Source organism: Exophiala aquamarina (genome assembly GCF_000709125.1).
Source record: "Exophiala aquamarina CBS 119918 chromosome Unknown aczIA-supercont1.14, whole genome shotgun sequence".
NCBI lineage: Eukaryota > Fungi > Ascomycota > Eurotiomycetes > Chaetothyriales > Herpotrichiellaceae > Exophiala > Exophiala aquamarina.
Window position 1 is genome coordinate 588536 of NW_013550574.1, and position 17634 is coordinate 606169.

Sequence of the window (17634 nt, forward strand, 5' to 3'; positions counted from 1 at the left end):
AATAGGGCAACTACATGTGGACAAATACACCGATCAATATTTTGACAAAAACCTACGAATTGAAACGGTGAACGCTCGATGTGCAGTGGGAAAAAAAAAAGAAAGTATCCAAATCGCGGTGTTTGATTGTTCTGCAATGGTGTTATCTTCCTTGCAACTTGAAGCTACGTTCGGGCAGTCCGGCGATCACCCACTTCGACTACGGAGTGTCCGACCCAATTCAATTCTCCATCCTGGCATATTTCCACGCCCCACAGCCCCAAGCACAGCCCTTTATGTCTTCACTTCTTGCTTGTCGTCTTGCACGTCCTCATCTTCTTTCTTGCCTCTCTTTTCCTCATCCACGTCCACGAAGTTAGGGTCGCGAATTTTCCTGTCGAAAGATGGAACCACTGTGTATGGCACGTTGGCGCCGTATCGCAATGAGACTGCTAATTGTGTCTATCTCGAGATCAGGCAACACTAAGGCCTGGCGATCATCAGGCAAATGCCGTCCATGTAAGCTCCGAAGGTCAAAGGTGCCGGGGCGAGAGGAGATGCCAAAAGAGGTGGTGGTGGTGGTGTTGCTTCTGTCATCGTCGGTCTTCTTGTTCTTCTCGTCATCAGCCATTTGGGTTGCTGGTATATTGACGATCTGTATGTGTGTCGTTGTACGGTTGGGATATTAAGAACAAGGCTCGAATCTCAGTCAAGAAGGTATGGCATGGTCTTTCGGGTGAATTCCCTGCTGGTCCCGAAGTTCGATTGTGGTCGAGGAGCGTTTCAACTGATCTGAAAGAATGGGCGGTAGAACGAGTTCGCCGTTGTCTGTGATTGACACGGCTGTCCTTTCAGCGCGCTCGTTCACTCGTCAACAGGTGTCTGTGATTGTCTGGCGCGTTCACCTCGACGATGCCCCTCGCCTCTTGGTCAACGCCAACGGCAAACCGCGGTTAAGGACGCAGGAATTCATGACTTTCTTTCGTCAAGACGACTAGCCGGCCTCGATAAGAGTAGTCGGGGTCTTCTAGATTTTGCCATTGTTTTGGCCCAGCAGCACCAGTATCACATCGCACACAATCATCGCCCGAATTCCCTGCCCTGATTCATCACCACTGATGATCACCATTGATGGTGGAATACGCCCCCTTGAGCCCTCAGCCGGAAATGGACTCGATCGGATATCAACGAAGACACGGGCAGGAAACCCAATCAATAGGCACTCGACATCTAGATATCTGGGCAGAGTACATCTCCATTGCCTCGTCAAGCTATCGTCTACAAGTTGCATTTCCGTATCTGTAAGCGGGGCGAGCCGCCAACACCATCAAACTGCCCCTACAAGCATCGCAGGCCCAGCCTAAGGAGCGGCACTTCAAAAGCGAAAGGGATATAATTCTATCAGAGAGGATCAGAATGTCAAGAAACGCAGCGGTTGTGTTTTGATATATTTTGAATATTCTGTGGAGATATCTCTGTTCACCCACTGCTCACCATCTTGGTCTGGAGCTCCGATCCGCACCACTGTTGCTCTCGATACCTCTCAGGATTTCCCCTTATTTCCGGCACAGCCATGTATCAATCGAATACTGAGAGTGATGGGGTGTTTAAGTAAGCTTCCGGCTTTTGCCGTAGCAGGAATCTGAGCAGGCCATTTCGCAAAAAGCCACCACACAGAGCGAACATCTGGAATGCCTAAATGGCCGAGGTTTCCTTCCGTTCGTCGCGAAAACTCCAGCTCGGCTGCTTCGACGGTTGTCGATCTCTTGGGCAGCATGTGACAATGGAGACAATAAATGCTCCACTAAGGTAGATTGAGGGCTCGGATTGATGTTTTCAAGATTCAGATCGATATTCGGATTAACAGGAGGAGCCACAGCAGGAGGAATGATCGGAGGGTTTGGGGCCAAGCTGTGGTTCCTCCTCTCGATCGGAACACCGATCCACCAATGTTTTCTTGCTGATATTCCCTTCAAATTGTCCATATTTAGACAGTCCCTAGGTTGCAAATGAGGCGATGGAAACACGCTTGCTCTTCTCCGGTTTCTCGTGTACCCTCGGTCCCAGGTAAGAAATATTCGCTCGCCTTCTGGGTTTCTTTCATGTCTTTGTCGAGTTCACCAGCAGATATTCCATCCAGAGCGGCACTCAGTCCACCTCTGGGCTTAACTTCTGCAACGAACAAGTCAACATTCATCAGAGGCACATTCGCGCCTCCGGCCACCAATTAGGATCTCAAATGATCCAGCTGTTGTGGCAGGAATATCTGCGAAGCATTTCATGGATGATCTCCTTCTGCAGCTTTGCTGGTGGCGAAGGAACGATTGGTAATGCTTCCAATTGCAAAACATCGTTGAGGTGGCCCACTAGGATATCGAATTTGGCTATGCAATCCTGCTGTTCTGCGAAGGTCTCGTTGAGTGCGTCTCAGTCTTGGACCGCCGAATGTGGAATACGACCATGACCTTTCCCCCCAAATCTCCCCTTGACCATGTCGGCCATCTCTGCCTCGATGGTGTCTACCCCATGTATGTGGTAGACGACCACGGCTTCCCTTGCCCCGGGCGATGAGCCCGTCCCACGCCCTGCACCATGGCCCGCCCCTCAGACCCCTCGACCCCCGTATGGGGCACGATGGCCAAATGGTTTGAAGCACTGCAATTTCCAGCGCCCCGTGTACTCTGAGTCAGTGTGGTGAAGGACTGGAGACTCCTCTGAAAACGCTGGCTCCCAGGGCCCGCAGTATGCAGGATCCCAAAGGCATATCCAGCGCCCATCGGATCCCAGTCCTCCACCTTCGACTCCCACGGAAGGCCCTCAATGGAGCAAGAAAAGCGACAAGGTTTGCGCATTGCAAATTCCACCTCGCTGCATCTTCTGAGTCGATTTGGAATCAAAGGACTTTCGAGGTAGTGCAATCCCACACTTCTCGCGATATCAGTGGGGAAGTCCAGTGTGGCAGAGAGCGATCCACTCGCTCGACTGGGCGAGGAATCTGTGCTTGTATTTCCAGGCTGTCTGAACGAAGGAGCACTCGCCGATTGCAAACCAGTGATTGGCTGCAGCCGAATTTCCGGTGTCATTGCAGCCGCAGGATTAGACACTAGTTAGGCGAAGTTCAGACGGAGAGCGTTGAGGTAGTCTAGGTCGGCCGCCGGAATGGATCACGGGAGTGCTGGTATCAGCTGGCGTTGGTGGGATGTAGGTACCCTGTCGACCCCGTCTTGCTGAATACTCCTTGGGCTCGACACGAAGTTTGCGCCTTTGAAAGTCCTTGTTCCGCCAATGCGATGATCGCTTGGTGGCACTGCCTCGCTGCAACACTTCGTTCTCGCTGCCACTCCGACCTTGAACGGTTCAATCGTCTTGGACGCTTTCCTGCTGTTCGTAGCGTCTGCGTAAGTGATGCCAGACCCGCCACAGGCTTCCAGAAATTACTCCACCATGTTCTCAAATAGAAGAATGACGGCCAAATATGCCCTACATATGCAGAGCAATATTTATCGCCGCATTCTTCTTGTGCATGCGTAGATACAGGACACTGAGAACAAAGGAGAATGTGGCTACAGCCATCACACACCACGAGGTTGAACCAGGCCCGTAGGCCGCCCGATTGGGCTCGAGATGATTTGATTTATATATATCCCAGACGTCGCTGGGATGAACCTGCAACACCGGCCCTATAATTTGGGCTGGTGAGAGGGAGGGACAGGAGCTATGAGCTTCTACTGGACCCCAAAAGTTGAAAACCTTCAGATGTGTGGCTCTGCCCAACGCACATAATCGACCACATTTGAGGAGAGGAACGTTGAAGAAGGAATGGTGTCAGACCTGCATGGCGATCCTGTTGCTGTAACCAGGCAACAAACAACTGAAGGGAGAACTTGGTGCCCCGGGGATATGGCACTCCGATATCTGTGGCACCATGTCAACCTCGAACGAGAGTTGAGAGTCCACCTGGCCAGTGTGGGCTTCGGAGCCTCCAACGAAGCGCCTCAGAGGAATATGAACTGCCGAATATGCGCCTCCAACCACCAAGTTCTCATTTTCCAGCTGCTTTCGACGGCAGGACTCTTAGGTGAGAAACCTGGTGAGTATTTGCGGAAGTCAGACTCGTCGGCTTCTTCCACGCCAGGAGAGTTGTGGTGAGGATAAGCGGTATTGAGTCTGGATGATTGAATTCAGGTGACTGACGGAGTGAATTGAATAGCGGAGGAAGTGACCTCTTGTAGTGGCCTGGATCATCATTGTTGGAGGCATCTTCTCTGTGGAAGATAGGCATCTCTTTTGGCTGAGAAAAAACATGGACCGCCATTGATGGGCAATACATCGCCAGCAGAGCCACCCTCGTGATGCACCTGAGCGAATGGCAATATGCTGTACCAGAGCCATGTTGTTGGCTCGAACGAGAGAGAGAAAGGAAAGCAGCCCTCAATTGATTTATGAAGCTTGTTCCAGAGCCATCCGAATGTTGTGGTGATTTCCTCAACACATGCTGTTAACAGACATTCATGGATGTATGCGGGACGAGAACATATGCTTGTGCTCGAGTGACTTGATGGACACGTGCAATTTTTCAAGTGTGCCCAGTGGAGCAAAGGGCAATTTGGAGACCCTGAAGCGGGCTTTGTCCTTGGTTGTCAAAGAGAGGAGGCCACGATGAGGATTGTCCACCAGCAGGAAGGCGCTTCCAAGGCTGCATCGAGATTGGCTGAGGCAAATTCGGGCGAGTGTTGAGTATCTGGATGACTGCGTGCTCATACCCTTAGTGGAGCAGCATGCAAAGGCCAAGAAACCAAACATATTGTGCGAGATGATGCAAGTGAGGGATCCCAAAGAGGGTTTGTCGACGAGGGGAGTCTGCTCAAGCTGCATCTACATCGTCCAAAGAGGATCTGCTCGCAGTTAGCCTTGGTGTGCCTCGATAAGCACAGTGGTCTACTGACCTCATCAACAGGCTACGCGGTCACGCCATTCTGGTATGGCAACCAAAGAGTACGACAAAGTACAACCAGCTTAACCCTTTGGAAGCTGTTGATGTCTTGTTTGGGACGTTTTCTTCAGTGTTCATGGGGCCAGGCCGAGCCGATCTAACACCAAAGAGAGTCTGGACTTGTGTTCCTATGTTATCACGCTGGTCAGCACAAAACATGGATGAAAGGGGTTCTGGATACTGACGATTTCTGACAGAGATGAAGGCGATGAGGAGAGAGGAGTGTTCATGCTTTCACTGTGTGGTACAAGATGGTGAGGTGGGATGAACCAGTCTGTGGTCAGAGTCTGTGTGGATAACTTTGCCGTATCGGTAAGTGCCACTGCAGTTGACTGATGAGAGCAGCCAAAGTCAAGATCGGCACGTACCATGAGCGACAAGAGATTTGAGCTCCAGCGCCAACGAGGAGAATTGGGTAGAGATTGCACCAAGAGATGAGCTGCCATGAGCCGACCTGCAGGAGAGGTTCTGTGTGGGAGCTTTGTCAGTTAGGGCAAGTCAAGGCTTGAGATCAATCCAAGTCAAGATCGGTGCGCACCTTGAACGAACGGCCATGAGTTCCAGCAGCACTGAGAGCGCAGCTTGTATCAGAAGTCCAGTCTGTGGGTCATGATGGGCATAGGCATATCTGTGGGTCGACACCTTGTGTGCGGAGTCTTGTCAGTTAGGGTAAGTTCAAGGTCCAACAAGGTCGAGATCGGTACGCACCGTGAACGACGTCGACAAATGAACTCCCGCGGCGACATCAACGCAAGGCATGCACAGAATCGTTGTTGCTGTCAAGGAAGGCAATGAGATAAAGAAAGAAGATAAAAGGATGTCGTTGACAGTCCAAGTTGATGGCAGAAGATGACTTGTGAAATATCTTTGGGAAGGAAGAAAGTACCAGGTTGTGTGGGCGGCGAGCTTCCTTATATACCTGGCGGAAAGTCCAGGCACCTGTGGTCACGGGATTTAAAGGCGGCAAGGAGGTAAGTGGCGACGGGAAGATGATGGATTAACTACGGGATTTATGCAAGATCGAGCGGTCTGGGAAAGACTGGCGACGTCCTTTTGGCCTGTTCGGGTAGCGAGGCTCCCACGAGGCTGCATTACCTTAGATCGGCGGCCTGGGCTACTACGGTGGGCAAGGCTAAGCAAACGCGTGGGAATTCGTGATGTCTAATGTCTGGAAACTACCATGATTCCACTGCCATTCTGCATGCTGACTCTGGAAGACTGGGTAGGAAAGGTAGGGGCACGGAAGACATTGGCGTGCGACTAACGAGCAACTCCAGAACCAGACTGGGAATTTGAACTGCCCAGCACATGCAAAAACGCCTCATGGAGGCTCGTTTCTATCAGTTGTCTTCCAGCTACAGCCTACAGTGCAACGCAAGTCATGCCAGGACCAGAGCAGGAAGAAGCGTGGATGTTTTGTGGACGTTTTTGTGATTTTCTCTGCCTCAATAACTAACTGAAGGACCATTCCCATCTCCAATAGTCTTGCTTGTCGCCACGCCAGCACAGTCCATTGTGAACGGATGCACTGCTTCCCCCCTTTCCCTATGGAAGAGGTGAAAGGTGTCTATACACCATACAGACCCGTCGACAAATGGAAGTGGCTTCGGCCTGGGCGCACCGCCTTGCGATGGCTTGATAGGCTAGAAGACAGACACATATTAGCATATCTCACCACAGGATATTGTTTTGGAGCGGGCTCACTTGCACCACAAAGATGGCTCAACCATCTTTCTATCAACACCCACCGAGCCACCGCCATGCGATGGCTTGATAGGCTAGAAAAGAGACAGATATTAGCATATTTGACATTTCACCACAGGCTATATCGTGTTTGGGCCGGCTCACTTGCGCCACAGAGATGGCTCAACCATCTTTCTATCAACGCCCACCGCCATGCGATGGCTTGATAGGCTAGAAGACAGACAAATGTTAGCACATATTACCGCAGGCTATACTGTGTCGGGACCGGCTCGCTTACGCCACAAAGAATGGCTAAACCATCTTTCTGTCAACGCCCACCGCCATGCGATGGCTTGATAGGCTAAAAGACAGATAGGTATTAGCACATTTCACCACAGGATATTGTATTGGGGCAGGCTCGCGTACGCCACAAAGAATGGCCAACCCATCTTTTTGTCGATGCCCACGGGGTAGACTATCCAGATTTACTGGTTGGTGGCACTCTGCAAGCGCCACCCGGAACTGGAATGCGGTCCAGCTATGGTGACGAAACAGGACCAATACTGGATGCCTGGGCGATCCACTGGTCCTGCTGCCGGAGGAGAAGAGTCAGTACAAGAATGTGTTTGAGACAGTTGATGATGACATACCTTGGCTCCACCTAGCGAAGGTAGTGTATTTTTATATATAGGTGAGAAGGAGATCACCGAAGAAGTTCCTGGTGTCTTATGTTGAGATCGGTGTTTGTCGTTGTTTGAACGGCGATCAGTCGATCTAGCTTTTCACTTGTCAGCCCTCATATGTTGAAAACGCTCAGGGAATGGGATGGAAGAGTTCATACCTGTGATTCAAGAAGTACGAGTAACCTACGAGGTCAACTCGTGACTGTTTGTTCCTCCCTTGAAATTTGGGCGTGAGCCCTCAGTTGCCGTATTTCGAGTTCGATTTGAAATGGAGTGTGATGGTGATGATGCTGCTGCCAATACCTTCAAAGGCGATGAAAGGAAAGTGTTTGAGAGCTGAGCTCCAAGGGCAAGGAGGAAATACACAAAGCAGACGAACCGGCCTGTGCCGATCTGCGTGAGTTGGGAGGAAAGAAAGGTGAGGTTCTGGATCTCAGCTCCCACAACGACGAGCTTTATAGCCAGTCACTAGTCACGATTGCCAGGCAGACACGAGATCACCGGATTAATACTTTAGCCGACAAGGCGGTGACAACGTCTACCATTCAAGCTGGCTTGAGAGGATGCGGCATTACTTCACCGCGCGCGACCAGGCTGGACAGGCAGTCGCCGGCGGAAAAGGCTCCGAGCGTCTTTCGGGCTGGAGGAATGAGTTGACGGACTTGATACGCTTGGAACCAGTGATTTCGATATTGGCATTTACATCTCCATGTTGAGCACAGGCGTATTAAAAGACGCCTACGATCCACCGTCTTTTCTCAATCCAAGATAAGAATCAACAGCAAAGATCGCTACGCAAACATCTCAAATGGAACAACTGGCAACAAAGTGATGACTGTTCTATCCAAGTAGACCCAACAAACGGAGAATCAAGCGCCCCGTTCAGCACAATACCTCTTGACCTCCTTGTCCAGCTTCTCGTTCTGGATCGCCACATTCTGCATGATCTCGCGGACGACCTTGACCTCGCCCTGACTCTCCGCATTAGACTCAACCGCCTCCTTCAACCCACTGTCTGCATACACAGACTGCATGAGATCCATGACAGCAAACAGCTGATTTGGCAGCCAGGTGACAATGGGACTCCCGCCCGTCGCGGTCGGATGCGACGAGCGCTTGATGATGTATTCTCGAGCGAAAAGCCAATGGCGCCAGCGAAAGCTGCGGACATGTTCGAGCAGCTTAAGGTATAGAGTTGGTAGGATGAAGTCTTTAGTGGGTTCCGAGCTCCGTGCTGCTGCTGGGCGAGAGCAGTATTTCCGCACGCCGAGCTCGGCGGATTTACTCATGACCCACGCGAGGAAGTCGCGGTGGGGTTTGGGGCGGTAGGATCGGAAATCGCGCAGGATTTCTGTGAGCGGGTTGTTGGGCATGGGAATTTCGAGGATGTGGTCGAGCAGCGGGATGATGCTGTCATTGGCGCCGGATTCACCGCGGAAGTAGAGCGGTTTCGAGTCGCCGTAGCGTGTGCCCTCGTAGATGACGCCGTTAGGGAACATGGATTGGTTGGTGATGCCGAAGATGAAGGTGCGGTAGGAGATGTAGTCCTTGGGAAGGGAGTGGCTCCACATTTGCTCCATGTGGGCTTCGATGGTTTCCATTGCGTCGAGCATGGTCTGGAACGCTGAAGCTGCGGCGCTAATATCATCTGGATTGTTCTCAATGGCTGCCAGAAGCGACGTGGCACCGTCGATCAGTGGACCAGTGGCTTGTACCATGTGCACGTGAGTGAGGATGAAGCCTGCTTCTGAGCTTTTCGGGTCGAGGCCGAGCTCGAAGGCGCGGATGAGGCGGATGTTGTTGTAGATGCTTGGTCCGACTTCTGGCGATACCATGCTGTAGTTGTACAGAGCATATGATGCTGCATAGGACATGAAAGGAGGGATATCGAGGCTTGGGAACATTAGTTGCAGAGCAAGACGGGGGCGTATGAGACGACTCACATATCGGCAGCCTTCACCAAGGGTGAGGCGATACATCGAGGTAGGACGGATCTTCCGAGTCCATACATTCCAGCACTACTGTCATTCGACCATGTCTCCCAGCAAGGCTCCAACAGATAGGCACTAGCCAAGAAGCTGTAGTCACGGAACAATGCTGTAATTGCCTCGAGGTCATAGTCACCCCCTGGGGCAACGCGTAGCTTGTCCATTTCAGATGTCAGGTCGGGCAGCTTCCCAGAGTCAATCAGTGGCCCGAGTTTGAATGTGGCAAGTAGGCCAGGTGAGCCATCTAATTTGACAATTGGCATGTCCTCAACGACGGCAGTGACCTGGTCGAATGCCTCCGGTAGACGGATCAGCGGGGGCCGACATGGGAGAAACCCGGTCTTAGTAGTGATTGTGAAAGGATCAGTTGACGGGGTTAATGTTGTTGCATCTGAGTTGAGATGTGGGAATAGGGCAGACAGTGGTGGCAGCGGGGGGGAGTCCTCGAGGTATGTCATGGTGAAAAGACTGCGGCAGTGACCAAGAAGTATTAGTCTATGCTGGATCCGCCGATGCTGGGGTACCTGGCCAGAGATCTAGACAATGCAAGCAGAGCAAGAATGACCGAGATGGGTTACCCGATGCTTAACGACTATAAGATTGGACGTGCTGGTTCTTCTGGGATCCGATCCTGAGAAAAGGAGATCCATCCTAAGCTCAAGGGTGCCCCAGCCGTATAAATGATCGATGGCCGGAATTAAAACCGGCCAATGATCAGCCAAGTTGGCGCAATTGATAGGAGAAGAGCGTTCATCCTTCGACACATTGGGACTAATATTGAGACCAGAGCCACAACTTGGCTTGCACCAAGCCTCAAAGGAGATGCTCTTATGTCACCGTTTCAACTCAACGTTTGGTAGCACAGTGTACCGTGGAATGGCAGCCTTGTCTTGGCACGATCTGCGTCGTCGGTGTTTCTCAATATCATGATGTGCCATACCTTTGAAATGGCATGTTCGTATGCCGAGTCTCTAGGAGCAACATCGCCACAATTTGGGTATATCGTGGAGTTGGCGGTGTGTCGATGGCGGCGAGGGTGGGTGTGTATCAAGAATGGCAGCAGCCACCATCGAGTTGAAGGGCGCAAATAGGCAGGAAAACATTGGGAGCTGATGTAAAAGTCAAGGAGAAGCCCACCGGTGCCCCTCCTTCGCGCTCTTAATTTTAAGTAATCGATTGCATCGAGGCCGGAATTTGATACGCATCGTTATGAGGAATGCGAGGAGGTTAAATGTTGAGCTCGACTGTGATTCGCCTGGCCGGAATTGATGCGGCCTCGCACGTGACCTCACCAACGAGGCTAGCGTTTGAGATAGAAAGCCTCAGATTCTAGGAGATCTGGCTTATTATATATTGGTGGCGAATGGAGGAGCCGGTATTCTTCGGAATATACTCCGATGGAACCAGGGGCCAGCCCAATAGATATTTTTGGACTCTCCCATCTGATGTGACAGCTTCCAACAAGGTTGATGGTCAAACCTGTTCGAAATCTAGGAGGGATTCCCCATTCAAATGGGAAGCTTCAAAGATGTCACTTGCATAAAGACCACGAACAGCACATTCACCAATAAATTGATATCTGAGTGGTGCTTGTGACAGCGATCTCGTCTGGTCCGTCCCATGAACCTCCGTGCCATAGCTATGGTCGGCCGCGGACCGGGCTTCCGCTCGCATTGTTACTCCCGTAATCACTGGCATCATGATCATATAAGGGCCGCGGGGCATATAAGACTCGACCCCCACGAAAAGCGCATAACCAGTCTCCAGTCTCCACGGCGGCAGAGGTGCGAATAGGTTCGCATTGTATCTTGGAGTCCAGATCGTTCTGACTAAGATTCTCTGAGGAACCTTGACTCTTGGAACGATGCCGAATCTGCACTAGTTTAGGACTATTTGTAGTCAGTGACGCGACTGACTGTGAAAACTGGGTTCCCAAAGTTGGCTTCCTGGACCTGACCTGCTTCCGCGCGATGGAGTCTGCTATGAGATATGTGCTTGCCCATGAGCCGGGACGCGTGGCTACGTAGCCGAGACGGAAACGTTGCACAATCATGGTGGAACCTGAATCCGGTTCGAAGGAAGAGGCAGTCGCATTCAACTTGTACACCGGAGCTTCGACGATTTCTGACATTGGCGAAGCCGGTGAACAGCGAAATGTTTCCTCGTCAAAGGCGGATTCTGAGCCAAGAACTGTTGGCTCGGTGAGCACCAGTGGCCGTAAAGGTGAGTTGTTGTCGCCAGTCTGATAACCACAAGGGCCATCCGTCAGCTCTTGAATTTCCCTTATAAATGCCGGCAGCACTCAGAAGGGCCAGGTCGCTCTCCTTCTCGAGGCAACATCTGAATGCACTCAGGTAGGGTTCAACAAGGACTGTCTCCCGCGACGATGACTTGTCCAGTGATCCTAGATCCCTAGCCATGGATTTAAGATCTGCCATCAAATCCGGGAGCAACCCCAAGATAACATACATAGCATATAGCATCTTCAGGCTTCGTGCTGGTCTAAGTCCCGTGAGCATCAGCAAGTTGCTTCATTTGAGCTGGCCCTTATTCACTTCACTCCTAAATGTTCATGATGTTTCCGAAAGATCCGTCGGAGCCGTACAAGAGACTTGAACTGCGAAGTTTTGAGGCGTAAGAAGTAGCAGGATGTGAGATCGGCCCATGTCATTTTGGTAGTGCCGGTACCTAACCAGACAATGACTCTGGATGCCGACGAGCAAATGGCCCCATTTGTCTGATTTGACTATCAATTCATCCTGCTTGTTCTGTAATGGGCAGATCCTTGGCACCCAACCACATTTCATCAGACCACCTACTCGTAGATTACGGGGTCCTCGAGAACGAACAACCTAATTGCCATGTACCGTTTGATCGTAGAGAGTGGGCGAAGGCCGCGTTAACCTACGCGTTTCCTGAGCCAATAGCTGAGCGTCACTGAGCCCTCCCTGGGCACTCCCTGAGAGCCAAGCCAGGGGCCAAATTGGGCACCCTAGCAATCGGCTACACCCGCCTCTCGACTGGCGTCAGGGCACCTGGCAGATCCCCTATGGAGGACGGTACGGCCTCCCCTTCAGGACTCACCGAGAAGCGAGTGTGCCTCGCTGCAGGGGCTTTCGTGAAGATCCAGCCCAGTACGGAGGACCCACAGGCTCCTTGGTCGAGCATTCTACGGAGTACGGAGTACCTCGTCCAGCTTGACCAGTCGGTAGTCCCCACAGCCACAAGGGCTGCGGGTTAGCGCCGTGGTGCCTGGACCCGTCATGTTCCGGGCGCTTCTCGTGTCCACGCGGCGACCGGCTTACGCGGCTCAAGTCAACGGAACGCCCATGCCGTTTACCCTGTTCTGACCTCAAGACCCCGTTCGACATTTGCCTTTCGATATGTACTTCTGTCCACCACTCTACTACACGACGTATTTTTCATCCTTCAAATCCCATCTGTGGGATGCTTTCACGAGTAAATCTACAGTGCATACTCTGTCGACGATCCATCTGGCCGTGAAATCCGCCTGCTCCCCCCTCGCTGTAACCTTGATCCAACACCCCTGTCGGCGCTCACAATAGTCGTATCAAGATATGCGGTTTCACCCTGTGGCTACCTCTACTCCACATCTTTAGGGGCTGGAAGGCCAGCACACGGCGAGGGCTGGCTAGCATGCTCACATGGACGAATCTCGACCGCAGCACTCTTATCGTTGGCCGTGACTCAAGCTCGATGAGCAAGGAGTCTGCCCAAAGATTTGGCTCTTTACCACACCACACGTATGCACTATCTGAAACTAGGAGCTTGTGCCTTACTAGTACTTCACCTTGCGGCTTAGTGGGAAGGAGGCCGAGATGTACATAATGCCTCGCCAGACAATCTTTGCTTGGCAATTCTCTCTCCCATTCGCCTCGTCGCCTGAAGTGCAGGCTCTGGGCAACCACACACATATGGTCGGCTGAGTTTGGACATTTCAGTATTGCGTGGTGTGACGGGCCTACCTGTCATCCTTTCCTCGAGTATCCTCGTCCACCCACCGTGCAATCATGCCCACCGACACAGTCAGGCCCACCCGCGCAGAAGCAAAAGAACATATCGATTCATTCTGGACGAGACGCCACATCGCCAGAGACGCCATCGATATTGAGAAAGACATCAATCTTCGCGACCTTTCCAATGGACTGCAAATGTAGTTCCGCGCATCATCACCTCGGAGACTCCTGCTAACCAAATTTGCAGCCTATCTGATGGCCTCTACGGTGATCTCACTCACTTTTTCTGGGAATTGCTCCAGAACGCGGATGACAGTAGATATAGTACAACACCCCGCGTCGAATTCGTCCTGACCAGCCATTCTCTGACTTACGAGACCAACGAAATCGGCTTCAACAGGGCTGATGTGGAGTCGCTGTGTGCAGTGGGCTGCAGTTCAAAGACCGGTCAGAATGATACGATTGGGGAAAAGGGCATTGGCTTTAAGTCAATTTTCAAAATTACAGACGTCGTCACTATTCACTCAGGTGTATATTCTTTTAAACTGGACACGCGACCTCCTCTCGGCAACGTCGGCATGGTTCTGCCCATTTGGCTGGATAAAATACGAGACTTCCCTGGGACATCAATCACCCTGCAGTTCAAGGCCGACCTTGACGTGTCCAAGTTGCGCCAACACCTAGCCTCATTTGATTTCACCTTCCTACTATTTACCCGAAATATTAAAGTGATCAATTTGAAGGTCTTCACTGGACAGTCGTTTGAGAAGCTTGGACGGCTCGAACACTTGGCGCCTGGGGGTGAAAGAATAGAGATAAAGATCGACGGCCGTCCCGATACGACGATGGACTATGTCATATTCCGACCTAAGTACCACGGCATGCCTCCACGTCAACCTGGCGCTCAGGTTCAACCCGGCAGCGATAAAACGGAAATTGTGCTTGCATTTCCTCACCGTAATCACAAACCGCTTGCCGAAGGCCAAAAAACCTATGCATACCTACCAGTCAATTCCTTTGGATTTCAGGTAGGACCATTACCGCTCTTGCAAAACGATTCGATCCTAATAGCGGCGTAGTTTATTATTCATGCTGATTTTATCTTGACTGCTAATCGCAAAGGTATTGATAGTGACCGAGGATGGAATATATCCCTCCAGAGGTGTTTGCCTAAAGCGCTCTGCTCTGCTTTTGAACAGTTGGCAAAATCGACGGAATCTAATATGAAGTTTAGTTGGCCCGAATATTTGGGCTCTCTGGGGGTTATTCACGATTCGTTTATGAGAGAAGTTGCTGCCTCCACTATCGAGCAACTGCGATCGAAGCAACTGATTCGAACAGAGTTGCAAGACGGTGTTTTCCTGGCGCCTCAGGATTGTCTGACTGCATTAGATGAGTTTCGTGACGCCGCTGGCGGACTTCTTATCACCGAGGGCACATACGCACAGCGGGTGAGATCGAATGGCTACTCTGACAACTCGGCAACGATCCTTTCAATACTGGGTGTCACTCCGTTTAACATCTCGCACTTCGTGGAGCTGCTAGCCCAATATATTTCAGCGAATATGTCAAGTTTCTCATCAAAGGTAACAGCATGGCAGTCCCGCGTCGCGAGACTTCTCTGCAATCATTTCTCGAACGGACACTATCAGCCCTACTCACCCGTATTCCAAGCCTTCAAAGCTCTGCGGATCATCCCGCTGGATGACGGCTCATGGGCATCTGGTGCTTCTTGCGCAACTAAGAAGGTCTTTATGGATCAGGGTCGCCGCATCACCCTTCCCACTGGCCTCCACTTTTGCTTCGTTCAGGCGTCGGCTGCCGATGATCGCGACCGCAGGCAGCTCTACCGACTGCTAGGTGTCAAACCATGTGATGAGACAGAGATATGCAAGATGATACTCGATTCCCATGCAACAATGGTGGGTAGGTCACCTTTGGAAATCCTCATCTCGCATGCGGTGTACATCTTCCGCGCTCGCTACCAACCTCAATATGGCCACTCACTCCGCCTACGCCTCCTTGACTCCAATAATACTATTCGATACCGGGAGAGAGTCCATCTTCCTTTTGGGACACAAGGAAAAGCTCTCAGACGGCTTTTTGCAGACGACTTTTCTGGTATCATTTGGCTACATCCAGACTACGAAGAGAGAGTAACGGAAGGCGAGAGACAAAACTGGTTCCAATTCTTATGCTCCGTAGAAGGAGTGTGCCGGTTACCTCCTCTTCATTCAGGTGGACGACTCTCTGATGCAATGAGGCATATCCTGATAAGAAATGGATCAACGGAATTTCTCTGGCTTCTGAAGACGCAATATCGTTCGGGCTATGGTAACACGTTTGGAGACTTGCCCACCTGGGAAGCTCAAAGACTCACAGTGGATATCAGCAACATTGAGGTAAGCACCGATCAAGGTGTGCAGAAACTGTGCGAGACGATATTGCCGTCTTTGTCGTCTGTCAGCCTAGGTCTTCTCCCTGTTCTTCAGCTGGTTGATCCACAAAACACGGACTGGAGCTTCCTCCGCAAATTTGGAGTACAGACTGAGCTCTCGCCGGACTATTTTGTGAAACAGCTCCGGGCTTTGAAAGAAAGCAATGACCAGAGACGAGCGATAACAACGGCTACAATTGTTTACAAAGCCATCGCAGCATATCCAGCCTTAGACAGCTCAAAATTGTGAGTTCAACTCTTTTTGGATGTGGTAGCTGCTCACAGCGATGAACCAGGGCGAGTTTCCATACCGAAAGTTTGATATACGTCGACCCCGGCAGGTGGGTTTCGCCACAGCAGTGTGTCTGGAGGGCCTCATTTCCCTGCACGAAGGTGCCTGTTCTCTCCAGACTCTATCGCGGGTGTGACAATCTTTTCCAGGCCCTTTTGAAAGTAAGAGATGCAGGACTTGATGATTTAATCTCGGAGCTTGAAGGCATGGAGTCAACACGAGAGCTTGACCGAACCAGGCTTTTACGCCAGAATATGTTGCCTGCCCTGGACTCCTTCCTAGGCAAGACTTCCCTGTCAATGACTCAAAGACGACGATTGCTTCCGCTTCACATTTTTCCAGTTACTCAAGGTGAATCTAATGATCCTACCCAAGCTGCACAGTTACTCCGAGCCGAAGATACCTTCTGGATTGCGGACTTGAACTTTCTAAAATCCAAGTTCGAGGGATTCTTGCCATTACTTGATGTAGGTGGAAAACTCTTCAAATCCTCAATGCACAACGTTTTCGGGAAGTTGTCGATGGACTCCAAGCGTTTGTCTCAGAGCGTCCGGAAAGAAGAGAACCAACCAAACCAAGGTAATATATCCGCAGTACCGGATCCTGCGCTTAGAAATAGGCTCCGAAGGCAGAGTCGATACATTATTAGGTAAGTACTTTGTACTCTCTATGGCATAGATTTATGTCTAACAGGAGTAAGCATTATATGTCATGAGAATAAACTTAATCAGCGAGCCGACCAGGTGGCAACAATGCTTAGTAATATTAGGGTCTTTCGAGTTCCAGACATAACTATTAGGCGATACGTTCTTGATGCCAGTGTGAAGAGGTACGGCCGCGACGATAAGGGACAGGTTCTCTTGGACAACGTAGGTGGAGAACTACATATTAAGATCCGGCGAGATTCAGAGATCATGGACATTATCGTCCCATTATCAGATCGTTTCGCAGAACGCTTTGACTTAGGGAACGCTAGTCGCGGACTTCTTGTGAAAGTCCTCACGACTGAGAAAGTCGAGCAATTCATCGAAGAACTCGAAAGAGCAGGTGTCAAGACAGATCCAACAACCGTCGTTGAAATTATGGCTGAAGACAGCCTAGACGAAGATTCCCATGACGATACCCTTACTGAAGATCCTAACGACAACCTCGAATTGGCTTTCAAAAAATTGCAGATAAGCAAAGGGAGGACTGGTAGCTGTTCAGACGAAGATTCTTTGGGATCACAGCAACGAAGGCCATCACAAACGCCAAGCTCACAGGGACGACGAGTACGCAATGATGCAGCGGTCTCCTTGCCATTCTCATTGAGAAGACGGCCGGGCCAGGCTGCCTCCAGTGGGGCAAGATCCGATGCTATCGCTACAAACGGGGAGACTGCTACAGACGAGAATATTGTGCGCTTGACTGCAAGCCTGACTAACGCAAAGCTGTCTGACACCACTCATGAGGTCTTCCGTAACTAGGTTACACCTCCTTCAGGAGCAGTGCCCAGCAAGTCTTCAGTGCCCGTCTTCGGCATGGCTACCGCCTTCGAATTCACTTTCAATTCACCTTCTCCCCAGCCTCTTGTGAATAACCCAGATGCCAGCGGGAGCAGTT

General features: G+C 51.1%; 2 protein-coding genes across 2 annotated transcripts; one reads left to right on the forward strand and one right to left on the reverse strand.

The window, feature by feature from the left end:
- Nucleotides 1-8207: 8207 nt before the first annotated feature.
- Nucleotides 8208-9784, reverse strand: A1O9_10746 (indoleamine 2,3-dioxygenase; the record flags this gene model as incomplete). Its single annotated transcript, XM_013400434.1, has 2 exons — nucleotides 8208-9231; nucleotides 9282-9784. The coding sequence occupies 2 exons, from the start codon at nucleotides 9782-9784 to the stop codon at nucleotides 8208-8210; spliced, it is 1527 nt and encodes a 508-aa protein (XP_013255888.1).
- A 3573-nt stretch (nucleotides 9785-13357) lies between these two features.
- On the forward strand, nucleotides 13358-15990 carry A1O9_10747 (uncharacterized protein; the record flags this gene model as incomplete). The annotated part of the gene is made up of 3 exons (XM_013400435.1): nucleotides 13358-13500; nucleotides 13551-14331; nucleotides 14464-15990. 3 exons carry the CDS (start codon nucleotides 13358-13360, stop codon nucleotides 15988-15990), a joined length of 2451 nt encoding a protein of 816 aa, XP_013255889.1.
- Nucleotides 15991-17634: the final 1644 nt, after the last annotated feature.